General features: G+C 51.3%; 1 protein-coding gene across 1 annotated transcript in view; it reads left to right on the forward strand.

Annotated features, from left to right (window-relative positions):
• GPR107 (G protein-coupled receptor 107) overlaps window positions 1–20,459 on the forward strand; it is a 56,559-nt gene that overhangs the window by 29,979 nt on the left and 6,121 nt on the right. Inside the window, exons 14-17 of the mRNA XM_005687302.3 lie at window positions 2,460–2,503; window positions 15,547–15,596; window positions 17,370–17,453; window positions 18,389–18,510. Of these exons, the coding sequence (XP_005687359.3) occupies window positions 2,460–2,503; window positions 15,547–15,596; window positions 17,370–17,453; window positions 18,389–18,510 (300 nt within the window). The remainder of the gene's footprint in view (window positions 1–2,459; window positions 2,504–15,546; window positions 15,597–17,369; window positions 17,454–18,388; window positions 18,511–20,459) is intronic.

Consider the following 20,459-nt stretch of genomic DNA (forward strand, 5'->3'; position numbering starts at 1 on the left):
GTGGCATGTGGGCTCTCAGTTGCAGCATGTGGGATCGAGTTTCCTGACCAAGGATCAAGACTGGGCCCCTGCATTTGGAGCAGTCTCTTCACTGCTGGCCCACCGGGGAAGTCCCGAGCATGTTAGATTCACTCTTAACCTAACTCGTACATCACACATGTTCGCATATCAGTTAGGAGAGAGCACAAATGAGTCATCTTAGTCTCCACAACTGCCCCGTATCCTGTTCAGGAATAGCGACCCAGACATTTGAAACAGGATGACTAGCATCGTCTCTAGTTGGAAAGAGCGTCTTACTACTAGGGAACAGAGCCTCAGCCCCAACTCTGACGCCTGTCACCCTCAGCACAGCAACATAGAAGGGACCTGTGGGCAGGTTCCCCCGTGGTCCAGTGGTTAGGACGCTGAGCTTCCACTTCTGGGGGCCCCTGTTGGAATCCCTGGTCTGGGAACTAGGATCCTGCAAGCCACAGAGTGCGGCCAAAAAGGGAAATTGAGGAAGGCCGAGATGCACTGTGGAGCTGCAGAGGGTCCCTTCCTGCCGTTCGTTGATTGCAGCTCTAAGGAGCAGATGCCAAACGGCGAGATTCTTCACGGTAGATGTTCTGAAAATCGCTGTAAAATGAGAAAAACCCAACTACTAGAGAGATGATCTAAGAAACTGTCAGAATTTCTTTCGGACACTCAGGTTCAGCCAGCATCGGTTTGGCGTCGTCTTTGTGCTCCTTAATTTCATGTGTTGTGCCATTCAGTTCTCCCAGGTGGGCAGACTACAGAGTTTTTGGGAGAAAGGACTCACAGTCTAGTCGAGCGTGGTTGGCTGGTCTAGGCCTGCAGCCCAGGCCCACGAGACCCGGGCCCTGCCCCGCAGCGGGTCTGCTTGCGCTGTGCCTTTCCTCTCAGACAGTCCCTCCTTCCGTGCCCCTCAACTCTGCCTGGAACGCTGGTCCACAGCTTCCTTAAGAACGTTCCTGTTCCGCTGTCTGTACTAATGGTAATTAGTTGCCAGCACTTCCTAGCTGGAAAAGACTCCTTGGAGGCCAGCATGTTTTTGGCAAAGTTAGAAATACCCAGTCAATGAAATACCAAGTTTGCCTGAATCCTTGTGCTCACAGCCCCTAGGTCTAGGCTTTAGAGGTCGGCCTGTGACCTTATAGGGTCCATTCTCTCCAGGTGGCAAGTGAGCTCATTGAGCCTGCATTGTCTTGGTCCATTTGGGGTAGGGGCATAGTGGTGGGACTGAGATTAGATATTAGGCTGGTGGAAAATAATTGCAGTTTTGGACCGTGAATTTTAAATCACTATGTGTGCTCAGTTGCTCAGTCGTGTCTGACTGTTTGCGACCCAATGGACTGTAGCCTGCCAGACACCTCTGTCCATGGGGATTCTCCAGGCAAGCGTACTGGAGTGGGTTGCCATGCCCTCTTCCAGAGAATGTTCCCAACCCAGGGATCAAATCCAGGTCTCCTGCATTGCAGATGGATTCTTTACTGTTTGAGTCGCCAGGGAAGCCCTTAAATCATTATAGCTGTGCTCAAGCACAGCTTTATTAATCAAAATAGGAACCATTACCATCAACACATTTTTGCCAATGAGGAATAAGTTTGTTTATTCTTGTAGCATAAAAATCTATGCTTTGGGATTCAACAAGCTCTTGGAAAGCATTTTCTGCCTCCTGTTGGTTATGGAAGCGTTTTCCCTGCAAGAAGTTGTCAAGATGCTTGAAGGAATGGTAGTCGTTTCCCTAGTCTAAAATAAATATAAAATAAACAGCAAGTAATAAAGCGAGGAATGTGCATTAAAGTGATGTGTAACATAACCACATTTATTTAAGAATGTATTCCAAAATCAAACAGCAAAGTTCAACAATGCAAAACCATAGTTACTTCTGCACCAACCTAAAGAAGGTGCAGTGGAGAAGGCAGTGGCACCCCACTCCAGTACTTTTGCCTGGAAAATCCCATGGATGGAAGAGCCTGGTAGGCTGCAGTCCATGAGGTCGCTAAGAGTCGAACACGACTGAGCGACTTCACTTTCACTTTTCACTTTCATGCGTTGGAGAAGGAAACGGCTGCCCGCTCCAGTGTTCTTGCCTGGAGAATCCCAGGGACAGAGGAGCCTGGTAGGAGGCCGTCTAGGGGTTACAGGGCTGAAGCGACTTAGCAGCAGCAGAAGATGCAGACTGCTCACGACTGTGTTTTGATCTCCCCCCTCACACCAGGCCCTTGCCAGACTTCTTGCAGCCAGCAGAGGGCGTCTTTAACTCTCAGGCTTGAGAGCCGCACAGCCTGAGGCTTGGTTATCACCATCACCATGTCTAAGGAGTGCTCTATAAAGTCATCCTTTCCAGCCTTTTAGTTTATGTGGAGAAATTCAAGGCCTCAAGTTACTAGTACTGAAAATGGAGAGGAATGCAAATTCATTAGCTAACCTTTTGTTCTGCAAATGTTTTTTTTTAGGTCAATCAGGCATTTACAAGAAGCATCAGCCACAGATGGAAAAGGCAAGTTCCTTTGTATTGTTCTTATTCTTTTGCTCTTTTGGCCAGCCTTCCCTAAAGCCTTGTGCCTGGGCACTGCAGTGGAGGGAGGGAAGGCGGGGGGCCCACGATGCTGGCTTCTTGCGGGGAGGGTGGGTGGGCAGGGGCTTTGTAAGAGCAGCCCGGTTGTTGGGTGACGAGGCGGGTGGGGAGCGTTGCTGAGCCCAGCTGTATAAGGCTTGGGAGTGACTCTGCTTACCAGATGATTCACCGCATTTCCATTCGTGAGTGTGATCCTCACCTTCTCAAAACTGAGTCAGGAGGAGCAAATGTTGTCTTGGAAGGACCAGATAACACCTCCCCATGCGAACAGAAGGTCTTATGGATCCGGGATGGCTATGTGTAAAGCGTCCCTTCCTGCTGACTTAAAACACACTTTCAAAATAGATGTGTCGGTATTAATTTAAAAAGAGACTGATGCCAGAAAGAACCTCTAAAGCGCTCTGATTTTTAAGTTGTCGTGCAGTTAGAACCCTTCTGCTGCTTCTTGGTTTTCCGACTCGGCCTCCTAAGTCAGAAAAGAAACCGCAGAGAAAGTGTTGTGTGTGTCTTGGGGCTTATTTGAATCATGTCCAGGACTGCAGGGTGCCGTGAGCCAAGTGGGGATTTCTGGGCACAGGGGTCAAGGAGCCAGACTCACAAAGGTCCCACCTGCCTCTGGATCCATGAAGTCACACACCCAGTGCTGTGCTAATGTTCTTTAAGGCAGGTTATTCACTTGTCGTTAGATAAAATATGTTGTCAATCTGTTTTCTGATTGTAAAAGTAATGTGGATTCATTTTGGAAAATTTGGTAAATAGTAGGTAGGAATCTTCCTTCACACCTGCTGTACGAGTATCACATCATTTTCTCTAATTTGAATTAACCGAACTTCAATCCTTCCCACCAGTGTCAGGCGCAATCTCGGATTCTTATTGAGAGCACAGTACATAGTCTGGGGCCCACAGTAGTTCTGTTGAGATTCCTGCTATCTGGGTCTTGCTGTGAGTAGCCTGGTGTGTGAGGGTCATGCCAGGCTGGCAGCCTCAGTCAGTGCTCAGATTCCAGGCTCCCAGGGCCCCTCAGCTCCCCGGGGGGCCACAGGCCCACCCCCTGCAGGCTGTGCCAGCTCATTTTCTTTCTAGTCTCAGGAAATAGCTCTCTTGTGTTTTTCACTCCTTCCTTCAAAGGCCCTGGGTTTCTTTCTCCCTCTGGAATGCCCTTGGTGATAGATTCTTTTCAGTGAGCTGAAGCTGGACTGTGCTCTGCAGAAATCTTTTGCTTTTAGCCTGGCTACCTAGCCTTCCTCTGAGCCGTGGATCTCATAGAACCCTCCTGCCTTCTCGCAATGGATGAAGGAAAGCTACTGAAAACAAACCACAAATGAGAGTCTCAATAAAGCATCTTGTCACAAACAAGAGGATCCAAAGTAGAAAATAAAACCCACCTTCTGGGAATACCTATTGTTTGGGCATTTTCTTGACTTTCTTTTTTTCCTTCTTCTATGCATGTTGTATGTAAAATTAGTTTTGTTGTTATTATTTTTAACATGTGCATACCGCTGTATTTATTCACGGGTTTTATTTATGTTTTGGCCGGGTTTGGTCTCTGTTGTTGCTCGCGGTCTTTCTCCAGTCGCGGGCCGTGGGCTTCTCGTTGCGGTGGCTTCTCCTGTTCTAGAGCACGGGCTCTAGGCACGTGGGCTTTAGCAGCTGCAGCAAGCAGGCTCAGTAGCTGTGGCTTGTGGGCCTCATCGCCCCGAGGCACGTGGAGCTTCCACGGACCAGGGATTGGCTGTGTCCCATGTTCTTACCCACCACGCCACCAGGGAAGTCCCGTTTTATTATTTCTGTAACTTAATAGATCTTTCTCTGACTTTAATGTGTTGAGATGTGACATTTTAACTTTTTTTAATCTTTTTACACTTGTGGTTCTGGGTTCATTTTTCGGACCATTCGACTGAAAATGTCTAAAAACCCTAAGGGCAATGTCCTCCAGTCGATCAGTTTTATCTGTCCTCTTCCTCCCCTTGGTGAGTTCCTGGTTCTTCCTCAGCGCTGCCTTCTCCCGTTCTCTCCGCCGTCCTGACCCTCTGGCGCCTCTCTGCCTTCTCCACCTTCCTTTTAGAGGACATGAAGGGTGACTGTGGCAGTTAATTGTCTCTGTGACCATTTATTCCATGAGCAGTTGACCGTTGGCTGAGCATCCTGGTGAAGTGTTCTCCCTGGGATAGATGGTGCAGCCAGGAGGCGTCACCCCTGTTCGCCCACATCCGTAGTGAAGACAAGCATCGTGGAGCAGGCATGCTTTTGTCATCATCCAGGGCGCATGAGGCAGTTTCCTGTTCCTTCCACCAGGTGACAGCAAGGGGCCTCTAGAGTGGAGGGCCAGTCCTAGAGCCGGAAGTCTTGAGAGCACACCAGGGCTCGCGTCCACTGTTCTCGGGGACAGACCATTAAGAAAGCACCCACTTCCCATCAGCAGATATCTCAAACCCTTTGAAAGGGGGACAGAGTAGATGGGAGTAGGGGTGTCTCCTTGACCCGAGTTCCTCCATTGAACTGACTTAGGCTGGGGCGCTTTGGAGCTCATCTCCAGACGCATGCTTCACTCTGCACTTTGAGAGCTGCGACACTTGCAGAGTCAGGGCAGCCGTGTCCCCGCGATTGATGTCTCCCCTGCAGAGAACTCGGGCCAGCGGGCTGTGCTGGCAGGCCCTCCTCAGACGTGACTGCTGAGTGGCCGTGCCCCGCCCTGCCGCCCAGGACAGTGGTGCGGCGGCACGCCGCCCGTGGACCCAGGGCTCTGGGATGTGGTGCTGACGCTCTGCTCCTCAGTTCGCCCTTCCTGAGATCTCACCCATCCTGAGACAGCTGACTGAGCGAAGGCTGTGGACGATAAAATCTCCTCCTGCATTTGGAAGCTCTTTGCTGGATGGAGCCTGACACTTTGGTTCTTATTCTTAGGCTCATTATTCCACTGACTAATTGCATGACCTTGACAGTGACTTGGGCTTAAGAACGTCAGCTTCTTAAGAGTGTGCCGTCCAAGCTGCCTGATCGCAAGCAGGGGCCGCGCTGTCTGTCGTCGCTCTCCCTGCACTTGGGGTCCGTGGTGCTTTCAGAGAGGCTGGGCTTGGAGTTGTTGACGTCTTTGTCTCTGGGCTCCTTCTGACTGAAGCTGAGAGAGTGTGAAGGACGGCATGGAGGGCGAAGCTGCCCACTGTCCTAGTCACGCGTTTGTCTCCTCTGTCGCACGCGCTGGCTCCTCTCACGTCCTTTGTCATTTGGAGTCACTGCTGCGCTGCGTTCTGAGAGGCGGCTCCACGGAGTCTTCACAGGCACGTCCGACTCTGCTGCCGCTGCGTTTCAAGCCCGCCAGGAGTCGCCGTCTCTGCCCTTGAGCCTGCCTTCCTATTCCCTTTCCTTTCTCCAGTGTCATTACCTCAGAGGATGCCTTGGGGATACACGCCCTGCGTCTAATCAACAGTCTCTGTTTCTGAGCATCTCCCTCCCCACAACCCCCTTGAGTTTCTGAGGAAAATTTCAGAGGAAGCGTTCTGGGGAATCTTAGCTTTCATATGAGCTTCAAAAGCCCTGAAACAAATGGTGGTTGGCTGGTTGCTGGGGGAGTGGAGAAGTGGCTTCATTCCAGCCGCTGCCATGTTCCGAAAGTAGCTGTGACCTTGAGAGGTCACAGCGGTTCGTCAGGGCAACCATCCTCCAGAGGGTCCTTGGGGTCAGCACTTTCTTCATAATGCGATGCCATCAGCCTTCTTTGCTGTTGATCTTTGCACTGACGGCGCAGAAGCAGTGGCGGGTAAGCCAGCTGGCACCTCAGCAGGCTGCTCGGCCGGGGCACCGGACTGCTGTGGCCGCTGCCTTCTCTTCATTCTCGCCTACTCACGGGTGGAGAAGGCTCGCGTCACTGAAGAGAGCCCTTGATGAGTTAGGAGAAACTGTTAACGTTGGTACATCGCAGCCCTTGGACTCATGTCTTTCACCGCTCCGTGTGGAATGGGACACGCCCAGGAAGCGCTTGCGCTTCCTTCTGGAGTGCGGTGGTCATCTTGAGGAAGAACACGTGTGCAGCGGTGTGAGCTTGTGAGCTCCGCTAGCTGTGTTCTCTCGGGACGTTTTTTGGGGCTGTGCTGGGTCTTTGTTACTTTTGCACGGGCTTCTCTAGTTGGGGTGTGAGGTCTTGGCGTGGCAGGGGCTGCTCTAGGGAGTGGGGGCCTCAGTAGTTGTGGCACACAGGCTTAGTTGCCCCGCAGCATGTGGCATCTCCCCAGACCCAGGGGTCGAACCCAGATCACCTGCATTGGCAGGCGGATTCTTGACCACGGAAGGCCCAGGACACTGTTTTTATTTGAAGGAATGATGACGGTCAAACTACAGTTACTCAGGCCTGGGCTTTTAACAGACATTTCCTTGAAAATGAATGAAATGTGTATGTCACTTCAGGAAAACAAAAAGTCTTTGTTGTCAGTGATCTCATTTTCGCTTGAAAACGCAGGTTTTAATTTAGGAAAACGTAGAATCTACCCCTGTAAACTTGACAGCTTCCCAGTTTTTAACAGACATCTGATATGAACAGAGGTGATATTAATAAAGGTAAATATTTCATGATGAATTTCAGTATATGAGAGATCTCGTCTAACTGAGAGAATATTTTCCACCTGATCAGTGCATGTTACACACACATGAATAAAAGATCTGTTCAAAGCTTGAGGTGGACCAGCGGATTGCACTGTGACAGTATGGAAGTTCACTGCTACAGTTTCAGACTCCCCGTCTTAGTTCCCCATCTTTAAGAAGCTACCACTTGTCAAGCTGTAATGCAGAATCAAAGACGACTGTTTGCAGTTCTCTGAGAAGGCCTGCCTCTGATCAGGCCCTATTTTTTTTAAAATAAACTTCAATCAGAACACTCCCTCACACCAGACTGAAGGCAGAAGCAAGTATGAGAATCCAGTTCTGTTCTATTAGGCCAGACGTTAAAGGGATTTACAAAAATGGGAAACAGTTTTACTCTTCTCCTGAAATTTGAGTTTTTTATTTTATGAGGAATACACTGTTTATATTAACACATAGTAGATTTATTTTTGTTAACCTATAAATGAGTTATTAAATATTTAAAAAATTTGTGTCAGTTTCTAATACGGTAGGTACTGGTAGACTTGACCCACATTAACAGACGCTCTTGAACGTGGGAAGGGTCCCGAGACTGAAAGTCTGAGAGCCGTGTCTTAGGGATGAGACCTGTTGAGCCTCTGCTGGTCACGAGGGCCACGAGCGGGAGCGGAAGCTGCCTGGCTCTCTTCTCCTGTGCCTGCTGAGCCCGTTTCAGACTTAGTTGGCCATATTCTTGTGACGAAGATGTCTGTTCATTCTGGACAGTTAATGGGGGGAGAATGTTTTATTTGGGTTCATCCATATAAACAGGCCGAACAAAAAACCCACTGCCGAGAAAGGAAGAGAAATAACCCTCCGCCTGTTGTGTAGACAGAGTTTTCTTGGCGCACAGCCGTGCCCCTGTGCAGGCATGTGATCTGTGGCTGCTTTTGCGCCGCAGTGCAGGGCTGAGGGCTGTGGCAGAGACCACCCGGCCCAGAGGGCCTGAAACGCTTGCTCTCCAGCCCGAACGAAAAGAGTTTGCTGGCTCCTGGCTGCTGTAGACATTCAAGAGATACCATCTTAGAAACCGCACCTACAGTGTAGCGGTGTTGACTGACTTCCCTCTGTATTGAGCACTGTGAAAACTGTAAAGCTCACCCTGCTATTCACTGAACTCCAGCTCTGTGTCCAGAGCTGCGTTTCTTGTTGTTTGATTGGAACAATAACTTTTACGTCATCCTCTGCCCTGATATTCTACCTGACCTGTTACTCTAATGGGAATCCATGATTTTCTTTAAGTAACCTGCTGGCTGTCTCTCTGGGTGGTGTGACAGAAGCATTCATAAAACGCCCGCATCTCCTATGGCGTGAGGTGAGGGGGCATGGGTCAAGCCTTTGGAGGGTTCTGTCCTGTGCTCAGGGCCGCCTCACCAAAGCACGTGGCAACCCTCTGACTCTGCTGTTTGTCCCATGGCGTCCGTGATGCCCTACCCCAGCGTGTGGCACCCAGGTGTGGGCAGGGTTGTGTGGCCTTCAGCAAATTTTCAAACAAGTCTGTGACCCTAGGAAGGGTGAAAACCATAGCTAAGTAGACTGTCATTAGAATGAGAGGAAAAAAAAATCTAGTTTTTGAGATTGGCTTAAAACAGTGATTTTTAATTTCTTTAAACCCCAAAACCTTTCTCATCTCAGATCACCCAAAATTCCTTCTCTGTTGTCATCCTGGTCACAGCTTCTGGGCAACATTTTGAAATGGTCACTTAACCAGGGATACCACCCTGAGTATGTGTAACCTACAGCCAAAAGCAAAGGGGCCTCTCACATCCCTAGGCTGAGAACCCACTTCATCTTGGACACATGGCCAGTTTTTTAGCCTGTGTGTGCTCCATTGCTAAGTAGCGTCCGACTCTTCACGACTCCATGGACTGTAGCCCACCAGGCTCCTCTGTCCATGGGATGCTCCAGGCAAGAATATTGAAGTGGGTGGCTGTACCCTCCTCCAGGGGATCTTCCTGGCCCAGGGATCGAACCCAGGTCTCTCGGGTCTGCTGCATTGGCAGATGAATTCTTTACCACTGTGCCACCTGGGAAGCCCTGTTTTTTATTAGGCCTTTGAAACATTGGGGACCTGATTGCCTGAGGGGTCCGTCCCTTGGCCCGCCGGCAGGCCTGCTCAGCCGTCTGGGTTCTTTGTCTGGGGGGTATTAGCACACATGTGACTCTGGGTCTCGAGGCAGACACAGTTGAAAGCAACTCTTGTTGACTGCTGCAGCACTCAGGGAGGTCAGGTTCTCTTCTTGCGGAGACGTTGTTGCTGCTGACCAGGCTGTGTCTTCAAGCAGCGGGATGTCTATCCATCTTCCTCGCCTCAGTGCACTGAATATGTGCCATGGGCACAGCCTTGGGGTGGGGAGGGTGGGGCCCAGACATGCTGCTCAGCGCAGCTCATCATGGTGGCTTCTGGAGATGGTGTGATGGGGTGCTGACTGCAGCAGAGGCGGAGACTGCTCGGCCCTGAGGACCCTTCAGCCCCCCAGCAGGGGGTTCTCTGATGCAGTTCTAGAGCAGAAGGGAAGAGAGAGGCAGAAGCATGCTTGACCCAGCAAAGCCCTTCGCAGAGTTACGTTCCTCGTCAGCCACTCTCTTGGGCCATTCTTGCTTCTTTTTGCCAGTCATTGAAGGTAAGCTTTTGCTTACAAGAAGATGCGCGCACAGCTCTTAATTGTGACTTTTGACCACTCCTGGGTCACTGGAGTGGATGTTTTAAGTGGACTTTGGAAACACCACGTTTTCACATGAGCCTCAACAGAGTGAAGGTCAGAAATTTCGCCTGTTGGTAGTCCTTCTTTTCTTAGCAGGCCCTCTCCCACCCTTGCTCCTGACACCTTCTCTGAGATAGGTTAGTGGGGTCTCTTAATGAGGCCAGAAGGTGCCCCGTGAGTTAATCGCTCCCCAGAAAGGACGCTTTCGGAGCAGGGTGGTCCCAGATCAGGAGAGGCCTGGCTCTCTCAGGTCTGTCCCCTGCCCAGAGCAGGCCTGCGCCGGGAGCGGAGGCAGACTGTGGAGCCCGTACTGTTGAGAGTGAGTCAGCCCGAGTCTCCCACTGGCCTGGCTTTGCCATCACACTCATTTCTCTAATTTTTTTGTTTGACTCAGAATTCCTCCATAGCGGCAGGGAGGAAGCAGGGAAAAAGCTGGTAGGTAGGGCGGATGTTTTTAAGCCTCGAGGCTTTCCGGGAAAGGATTGTTTGGGAAATTTTCCACCTGTGGGTGACTCTTGTGGGCCTCCCATAGATCTATCGGTATTGACCCTCAGCATGGATCGCTGGCAGCTCCCCGGCATTGACGAGCATGTCAAGCCACCATCATGTCCCCGGGCCACTGGTGAATTAGCACAAAGTGTGGGGATTAAAAGCTTGGTCCTTGGAGAGAGGGTCTTGGGTTTGAGCGGTGCCCTTCTCACTTGCAAGCTGTGTGACCTTGGTAATGTACTAAACCCTACAGGCCTGAATCCTTCACGTATGAGGCATTGGCGGCGATGACCCTGCCCTCATAGGGTCTCTTGTGAGGATCACACGAGATGAAGCTTGAAGGCTGCGCGGCCTGGTGCCTGGTTACTGCTCAGTAGATGTGACGACCAGCTTGTTGTTGTTCAGTTGCTCAGTCGTGTCTGTCTGCAACCCCATGACTGTAGCCCACCAGGCCCCTCTGTTTATGGGATTTCCCAGGCAAGAACTGGAGTAGGCTGCCATTTTCTTCTCCAGGGTATCTTCCCGACCCAGGGATCGAACCTGTGTTTTCTGCATTGGCGGGCAGATGCTTTACCATCTGAGCCACCAGGGAAGCCTTGTGACAGCCAGCCCTGTTGTTTTTCTCATGGTCCCGGTTCCAGGACCATCAGGGAAGACCGCCTGGGGAGTAAGGGCACGGTCTGTCATCTTGCCAGCCTGTGTAGTAACCCTGTGGTGTAAAGAGGGAAGGTGAGGTGACAGGCCAGGGAGGGGGTGGCCTTTCCTCCGGATATCCAGGCTTACATCTGCTCACATGCTGCTGCGCCAGAGGACTGTCTTGTTAAGCATGTGAGAGGCCTGGGCTCCTCCCGCCTTGGCGGGCACCTGTTCTGTTCCCATCGGTGAAAACCGTCTGCCAGAACCCAGTCATGGCTGTTTTCCTGAGCATGAGTGGGAGGGAGAGGAACCCACAAGCCGTAGCCTTGTAGGAGCTCCTGAAGCGGCTGGGCTGCTCCCCTTCCTTGCCTCCCATCCCTGTCCTTCCCTGATCCCTGGGAGGCTTTTCAGAACCTTCCAGCCAGGCCCAGTTCCAGAAGAGTCAGGGGCAAGTTGGGCATCTGTCTTGTCAGTAAAGCCCTCCAGGGCATTCTGGTGCTTACCCCAGTTAAGAGCCATCGCCAGGAAGAAGTTGTAACCCACCGTGAAGAAACTCTCCCGTGAAGGCGACTGATGCCCAGAGAAGGCAGTGCAGGCTGGGCACAGGCCCATGGCGTTCTGATGGTGCAGGGGCCGGAGTGCAGGTCTCCCGGCTCCTGTCCGAGGGACTTTTCCTGCCACCACGCTCATTCTTTCACCATATTTGCTGCTCCTCGTGGTGGGTCAGAAATAGCCCAGACCTGGGGAGCCTACCTCCCGCGGGAGCCCAGCCCTGCCGTGGTCCGTAACTGCAGGGAAAGCTTTTCTGGAAGGAAAGCCAAGGGAGGCTTGGGGTTCCAGGCCGCGACCTGCTCCATCACTGCTCCTTGCACCATGCTGGCGAGGCTGCCCCTCGGAGCCGGCGCCTCCCCGCCCAGCAGGCTGATTCAGCGTGTGCATGCAGCCGCCCGCTGCCAGGAGAGCCCGGGGCCACCGCTGGTTCCTGGTCCCTTATGAGCGCCGGGGCTCCTGCCAGAGGTGGCAGCCGCTGGGGCACAGCCACTCGCGGGCTGAAGCTGTGTCCACCTGAGCAAGGAGTTGGGGGTGCTCACTCTCTGCGCAGCTGAAAATCAGAGTGCCGCTTCAGCTGGCCCTCCGTCACTGCCGCTCCTGCATCCTACACGCCACAGGGCCTCTAGTCCTGTAGTGTTTACCTTTGGGGAAAGAAACGCGCATGTTTGTCCTGAACCGGAGCAGGTCACATCTGTGTTGCTCAGGGATCAACTTAATCCTAATATAATCCTAATGCTTTAACATCAGACGCTCCTCCACTGCTTAAACCCATGAGCTGTTTGGGTTCCATGTACCGCCTCATCCATCCCCCAACAGCCCCAGTGGTAGGTGGTGGCAGTGGTTTTGTTTTACAGGTGAAGGAACCGAGGCTCAGAGAAGTTAGGCGACTTACCTGAGGTCACACAGCCCATAAACAACACAGATGGAATTTGAACTCAAGGTGTTCAGATGTGCAGGGCCTGCGCTGTTACCCACTTATTTCTCACAATAAGTGAGCTTTATTCCTGCCTTCGCAGCCTGGGCTGTGGCAAGGACACCTTATGGGACCCCGGAGCCTGATCCCATAAGCAGCAGTCTCGCAAACAGATGTCTTTCTCTTGACTGGAAGTGATGTCCATCGTGTCGGGTGGGTTTCCAGATCAAACTTGAGCTCATGCGTTGCGATTGCATCTGTTAGAGTCACCACTAATTGTTCCCAAGGACCGTTTATTCATCCTAGCACGGGTCCTGGGATGACCTGGCGTCATTGCCCATGCTGACATTTCCCCATGGGGCCTGGACGTGAGTGTGCAGGCTCACTCAGCGTGTGCTTCCTGGCCTGCCTCTCTTATAAGTGTCTGATGGGCAGCCCTGCTGGCACGCGTCCCAGAGAGGTAGCAATGTGGTGTCTTCCTGTCCTCTCCTTTCCTCTCACCCCCATGAGACCCGCAGCATCCTAAGCCCACTGCCTCCCCTCGGTCAGCTCTGCCGCTGCCCCTGATTTCCTTCCCTGTGATGGCAGGTGGAGGGCGGGGGTGGCTTCAGACTTCCCCTAAAGAATTCTCCGGTATCCTCAACGTCACCCCTGCTCCCCAACCACGAAGATGAGGTCACCTTGTTCCCCACTCTGCACTGACAGGGACCCCACCACTGCTTAGAGGAACCTCCGAAAATTCAAGGATTGTGACCTCAGTTGGACTCTTACTCTTTCTTTCTTTTTGTTTTGAGCCACACCGCATGGCTTGTGGGATCTTAGTTCCTTGGCCGGGGATCAAGCCCACACCCCAGCAGTGAAAGAGCAGCTTAACGGCTGGACCGTCAGGAAACACCCTGGGCTTATTCTTAATTCTTCCATCCTTTCTTCAAAGAGATTGTTCGAAAATGCTGATGTGATCCAGGCTCTGCCCTGCTCGAGACCCTCAGGGGGCCTCAGCACCCTCAAGGAGGGCCGCCTGTGGTCTGCGTCTGATTCAGTCTTGGGTTTTGTCCTCCACCCGGCAGAGTCCCCAGCCTCTCCAGCACCTCCAGACCTGGGTGCCTGCTCCTCCCAAGCGTCCTCTTGGCTCGACCTCTCCACTCTCACTCCCTCCTGAGCCGCAGGCAGGCCTCTGCTTGGATGCCACCTCCTTTGGGAATCCTGACCCTCCCCCCCCCCCACCGCGTCCCGTCCCCTTGGTCTGCCTCGGGAGCCCTTCATTGGGGGTGGCCATGGCAACCATGCACGTCCCGGCACGGCACCTTGAAATCCAGGAATAGAAACACGCCGCTTCTCTCCGATGGGTTCTTGCTGAAGCAAAGGCAGGAGTTTCATTTGCCAGGATCTATTTCACCAAGCAAAATTGAGAAGAGACTTCTAAAGCATTTTCATCATTTAAATGGTCCGATTGTTGGTGCCATTCTTTCTCAGTTACTCACAATGAAGCGGATTAAACGTCCAAATGTAGGAGCGATTTGCTTCTGTGGAAGGGCCCCAGGTCTCAGAGGCCACCTGGATTAGTGGGGCAGAGAGCAGCACGAGCTGGCCGTCTCTTGACCGCCCCCGGCGTGAACAGGTTCGCGCGCATGCCCAGGAGGAACACTGCTTCACACAAACGTGCAGAGTTTTCAATCTGGTGACACAGAAGTCATTTGTCACTTCTTGGTTTCAACATCTTGTCCTCAGTGAAACGTCTCCTGTCCTGCAGGCGGGCGTGGGGGTGGAGGGGGAGTCCCTGACCCCACCCCACACTGCTGGGGTCTCTGTGGGCCGAGCGTGGTGAGGGGGTGGCCCTGATCCAGCGCCTCTCCTTCCCTGAGGACGGAAGCCACTGCCCCTGGGGCAGGCTCCATGGTCACCACTGCATCCCGGGGCCCGGCCCAGAGTCAGCGTAGATGAAAAAGGACAGAGAACCAGAAAGACTTAATAACAGCAGGACCACCAGAGGGATTGCTCGATAAGAAAGCTCTGGCTTATCTGCCTGCTTCATTTAGCTCCTTCAGATGCTACATGAGTGTGTGAGTCCATCGTGCTGTAGACACGGGTGTCAGAGCCTCTCACTTTGGGGTGTTAGAATTGCCCAGGTCTGAACCTCATCTGCCCACTCAGTTTCTCAGAGCAGGTTCTTAACGGATACTGTTAGTTGGTGATCACCTTGAAGGTTAATTTAGGATTTCAGGAATCTCTTTGGGAACCTAAGCTCAACTGCCCCCCCCTCCCCCCACTAATCACGAGCCAGAGGAGGGAGACAGGGGAAGTCAATCCGTCACCATCCACAGTTTCATTCCTAAAGGGAACCAGTAATTAAATGCTGTTAAGCAAAATTAATTTGCCTCCTGCCGGAAGGTTGATGATGAATGAAAGGCTCGCTAATCGGAGAGGGAGCCAGGCTACCCTCTGTGGTCATCAATATTTCATGGCTGTTGGTGGTGGCAGGAAGTTAGCTGTTCCTGGCTCCCTGACCTTGAGCACTCTTGGAGGTAGGACAAAGCTGGGGAGGTCGTTTTTAAAGGGCTTTGTTATAAGACACAGTGAAAACCTAAGTGAAATTTGCAATACACACTCATGGGTTAATTGGATTTACACCCTCAGTTAGCTGGAGAGTCCCCTGAGACCATTCCTAGTGGAGTTGCAGCTCTGTAGCCGCAGTGGCAGAGCTGAAATGTTTAATGATGGCTTTGTGGGTTGGAAGAGTTGGGATTTATAGTGTCTGCTAATTTCTGTGGTGTCACTATCCTCCCAGGAAGGCCATTTAAAGCTTCTGAACCCAGGACGGGGAGGAGCGCTGTTTTGCTGGAGCTGGGGGCGCCAGCCTGCTGCCCCCACGATTCCCAGATCCTGCCTGGAGATAGGGGGAGACCCTGGCAGGCTTCATGTCCAGAACCACAGAGGTGCCCCCAGGTGGCGCCCCCATCTGCGTTAGCCTCGGCCCCTGGACTGCGAGTGTGCTTGCTGGTGATGAGCTTTAAAAATGAGAACAGCAGCAGCCTCTCATGGTGTTGTCTTCTTCTCCCCAGCTGCTATTAACTTGGCGAAGCTGAAACTTTTCAGACATTACTACGTCCTGGTGAGTAAAAAATTCCTAAGTCTGTGAATAAGGTCAGTTCGAGGAATAGAGCTGATGAACTAGCTCCCGGGAGCTGTGGGGATTTCACGGAACAAAACCAAGCGGTGGCTGTAGACATGGGGAATTAAGTGTCTGAGCACTCACTACTAGGCTTTAGTTCTGAACCTGGCTTTACACACTCCGAAAAGCAACGCACGCCTGATATCTTTTAAATGCGGGATGATAGGAACACAGCGAAAGCCATTTATGACCCTGAACCTTCTGCTCCTTCCCTTTTCTTACTCCTCCCCTAGGTATTAACGGTTAACAGTTCAGTCATTGTTTCTCCAGATTCTTTTCTAGGCAAACGCCATGCATAGCTGTTCCTTTAACTTTTTAAAAAAAATTGGCTTACAAAATTGGGATCATGTCTAAAAACATGACTGAAATGAACACGAAAAGTCCATATAAGTGTACCAGCAGAAGGAGAACTTGCTGTAAAATATTAGGCTCATAGATTCCTGGAATGTGTAAGCTGTGGGTCTCCTAGAATTTTGCTCCCCTACGCCCAGACAAAAGCTTCAGAGTCGTTTTCGTCTGTGGTTTTGGCACTGACCGTCACTCTGCACAGTCCCTTCCCCGTAAGCCTGTCTGCCCTGGGCACAGCCCAGCAAGCTGTTCACTCCCCGTGGGTCCGCATGTTGAATCCTTGTCATGCCCTTCCTTACTAGGGCACTTAGGATGACTGGTCCTTCCTCTGACTGTAGACCTCTAACATTCACAGGATCTCCTGAAGAGACTAAAAGCCAGTGTTTTCCCTGTATGGTTTTATTTTGCTGTTATTGCTGGAAAACATTTCTCAAAGCCTGGGACTAGAATACTGTTACCCTTTAGGGCTGGAAATCAGCGGGTTATATATGAGATTTTATTTTCTTGGGCTCCAAAGTCACTGCAGACAGTGACTATAATCATGAAATTAAAAGACGCTTATTCCTTGAAAGGAAATTTTACACACCTAGATAGCTTATTAAAAAGCAGAGACATCACTTTGTTGACTAAGGTCCATCAAAGCTGTGGTTTTTCCAGTAGTCATCTATGGATGTGAGAGTTGGACCATAAAGAAGACTGAGCACCGAAGAATTGATGCTTTTGAATTGTGGTGCTGGAGAAGACTCTTGAGAGAGTCACTTGGACTGCAAGGAGATCAAACCCGTCAATCCTATAGGAAATCAACCCTGAATATTCACTGCAAGGAAGGATGCTGAAGCTCCAATACTTTGGCCACCTGATGCGAAGAGCTGACTCATTGGAAAAGACCCTGAGGCTGGGAAAGATTGAGGGCAGGAGGAGAAGGGGCCACAGAGGATGAAATGGTTGGATGGCATCACCAACTCACTGAACATAGGTTTGAGCAAACTCCGGGAGATAGTGAAGGGAAGCTGAGCATGCTGCAGTCCACGGAATCACAAAGAGTTGGACATGACTTAGCAACTCAACAACACTACCACCAAAAATGTATGAGAATTTGGTGAGAAGGAGGTTGCTCAGGAGTTAAGAGCAAAGTATCCTGTCCATGGAAGTGACTGTTACCAATCAATATCTTAGTCACCTAGAGAAAAAGAGGAAATCCTCTCAAGTAGTGGAGAGTTTCTCTCTCTGCTGATTTATTAATTAGCACTGTAAGTGTCAAATAATTTTCTTCAGGTAACTGCTTTCCCCTTAGCAGACTGTTGGAAGAAAGTAGTGCTGTGATTTCTGCACTGACTTTGTTCTTGCCTCTCTGTTCCTCATTAGATCGTATGTTACATATACTTCACCAGGATTATTGCATTTCTCCTCAAACTCGCTGTTCCGTTCCAGTGGAAGTGGCTCTACCAGGTATGCTGCTCAGGGGGCAGTGCCAGGGAACTTGTGTCTGAGCAGGAAGTCTCAGAGTAACTTGAGATGGTTCCAGATTTATTTGGCAGTGGCCACTAAGACCGTCTGTCTCTTCTCATGTATAGTTAAGATGTGTTTGTCCAGGAAAGCTGCTGGATTACATGAGAAATCTGGAATTGATTTAGTTTTCAATTTTAGAAGTCCTTGAAGAGAAAAAAACCCCAGGCAGAGAAAGCCTTGCCCAGTATAATTCAAACCTCAATGAAATGGGGCCCTATCCTTCAGTAATAGGGCTTAGAATAGCTTAGAATCCAGACCTCCCTTCTTCTTGTCCATTGTTGTTATTATTTCAATAATAAAATTATCTTTGCAGTATATTAGAGCTAGTTTAACTACTGGTTAGTCACCAAATGATTTAGAGACTATTTTTTGGAAGCTCTCACTTGGTGCTTTGGACATTGTAGGGAAATGTATGTATATAATGAGCTCTTCAAAGATGCCAGTGAAGACTTAAAGCAAGGACTCTCACATGTCCTCTCTGGGAAGAAGTGAAAGTCACTCAGTCATGTCCAACTCTTTGCGACCCCATGAACTATAGAGTCAGTGGAATTCTCTAGGACAGAATACTGGAGTGGGTAGCCTTTCCCTTCTCCAAGGGATCTTCCCAGTCCAGGGATTGAACCTGCAGGGATTGAATCTCCCACATGGTAGGTGGATTCTTTACCATCTGAGCCACAAGGGAAGCCCTCTCTAGGCAGAAGGCTTCAGCAAGTCCCCTAAGGCACATGGTCCCCAACGGTCAGCTTTGGCGTTTGAGTGACTGATCAGTGAGCGGTGGGTTATTGAGGGCAGGGGAGACTGTTTGTTTGGTTCCACTGCTTTCTGAAGAACAGTATTCTAATCCCTTTACGTGGGGATGGTTTTAAAATTCGCAGCTCCTGGATGAAATGGCCACGCTGGTGTTCTTTGTTCTCACGGGGTATAAGTTCCGTCCAGCTTCAGACAACCCCTATCTACAACTTTCTCAGGAAGAAGATGACTTGGAAATGGAATCTGTGTAAGAGTCTCCTTTCTTCCCTCCCCTCCCTCACCCCTACCTCACTGAGAGCAGCGTGGTGTGAGTGGGAGCAGCTGCTCTCTGCAGATTATTGCTTCAGAGGTGGTCCCTCTGTGTTTAGGTGCAAGAGATGGACACTCAGGCCCCAGGCTTTTGTATTCAGGTTGAGGTCCAGTATCTGCCAAGCATCACTTAGTCTTCAGGAGAAGTAGAACTTGCCATCCTCTGAGGCATTCTTGGAGCCTGCTGCCAGCAACTTAGCAGCAAGAGCTTGGGGATATCCTTGTCCTGTTGAGAACTACTGGGGATGGATAGCCCCACTTCCCACTGGGCCTGCCGGTGGAAGCTCAGGTTTGACAGTGTAATCGTCCAAGTCATCTTTAAGTCCGCTAATGATCCTCGCACGTCCTTCGTCGTCAGATAACTTGATGGCTTTTCACAGCTAGCACAGTGACTTGACCTATATCTGAGCTGTAAAAAGAGCTTTTCTGAGTCACAGGCTAAGTGACTGTAGGGTCCTGTTTTCCGGGAAGGGGCAGTCATTTTCTAGAGAAGTGAATAGTGATTGAGAATATTTGCTTGTAAACTGATGAACTCTGATGGGCCAGGTCAGCAGCTGTGTTTGATAACGCACCTGCGGCTGAGTTCCTGCCTCCCTGTCCACCCTTTGAAGTGTGTGGCCTCTAGCACAGGTGGCCTTTTCTCTCTTCCCAGTTCAGAGGCTGAGCCTTGACCCACGGCAGGCTCCGCTGGGCTGGCGGGCAGGTCGGGCAGCGTGGGATGCGCTCAGCTCCTCTGTGGAAATAATAATTGGAAGCAGAACCTGCTTCTGGGCCCCAAACACCAGCTTCCTGTTGTGCAGAGGAAGAAACCCCTGTTAGAGAAAGTGGAGGGGAGCGCAGGGGGACCGCCCGATATGCCTTTTCCAGAAGTAACGGAATCTGAGCCGGGACCGCTGGCTGAAAAGGCACAAGTGAGGGCCCATCTGGAGTGCAGCATGTGTGTGTGCTACGTCGCTCAGCCGTGTCTGACTCTTTGCAAACCCTGTGGACTGCAGTCTGCCAGGCTCGTCTGTCCGGGGGTCTCCAGATAAGAGTACTGCAGTGGGTTGCCACGCCTTCCTGCAGGGAATCTTTCTGACCCAGCGATCGCACCCGCGTCTCTCATATCTCTTGCGTTGGCAGGCGGGTTCTATACCACTAGCACCACCTGGGAAGCCGAGAGCTAAGTATACATTTGTTTTTTGCTGTAACTTGTTCGGGACCACATTTTACAGAGCGCCTCTTCCTGCTGGGTTTCTTTTCAGAAACTCCCCTGCCCTCCTGCCTCCACCTGCATCTTGCTATTGCTCCTCCTCTTTCAATACAGGCTTCAGAGCATCCCCCATCCCCCACCCCACCCCGGTAGAGGTGGTTCCTCGTCCTGAGCCGTCATCAGGCCTGCGTCCTGGCACTCCCATCCTGTATGTCTGGGGTGGCTCTGCGTGTCCACCTGAAAGACTGTCCATTCTGCTGGGCACTGGGCCCCCTGAGAGCACCAGTTCCACCTTGATCGCCCTCTATCCTCACCCCAGGCCTGTCATGATGGAGGAAACGTGGTTTTCTCAGTTGGGCCACCATGTGGTGAGGAATATTTCCTTAGGGAAAGCAAGGAAGCAAAGGCTGTCGTCCTAAGCCTGCCGTCTGAGCCGTCCCTAGGTTGTGATGCCTGGTGCCCTGGCCTCAGCATCCGCACGTGTTGAGCTCCGCCTTCTTAACATGGTGCGGCAGCCGCAGAACCAACACTTGACACTCACCAGCAGCCTCTGCAGGAATCCCTCGGTTCCCGCAGGAACCGCCTCCCGGTCTTGGCTTTACCAGAAGTACAGATAACCCAGAAGAAAAGCCCAGCCCTGGGGAGGACTGCATGACCCTGAGGCAGCAACATGACAACAGAAGAGAAGGGAGAAC

The sequence above is a fragment of the Capra hircus genome, chromosome 11 (assembly GCF_001704415.2).
Source record: "Capra hircus breed San Clemente chromosome 11, ASM170441v1, whole genome shotgun sequence".
Classification (NCBI taxonomy): domain Eukaryota; kingdom Metazoa; phylum Chordata; class Mammalia; order Artiodactyla; family Bovidae; genus Capra; species Capra hircus.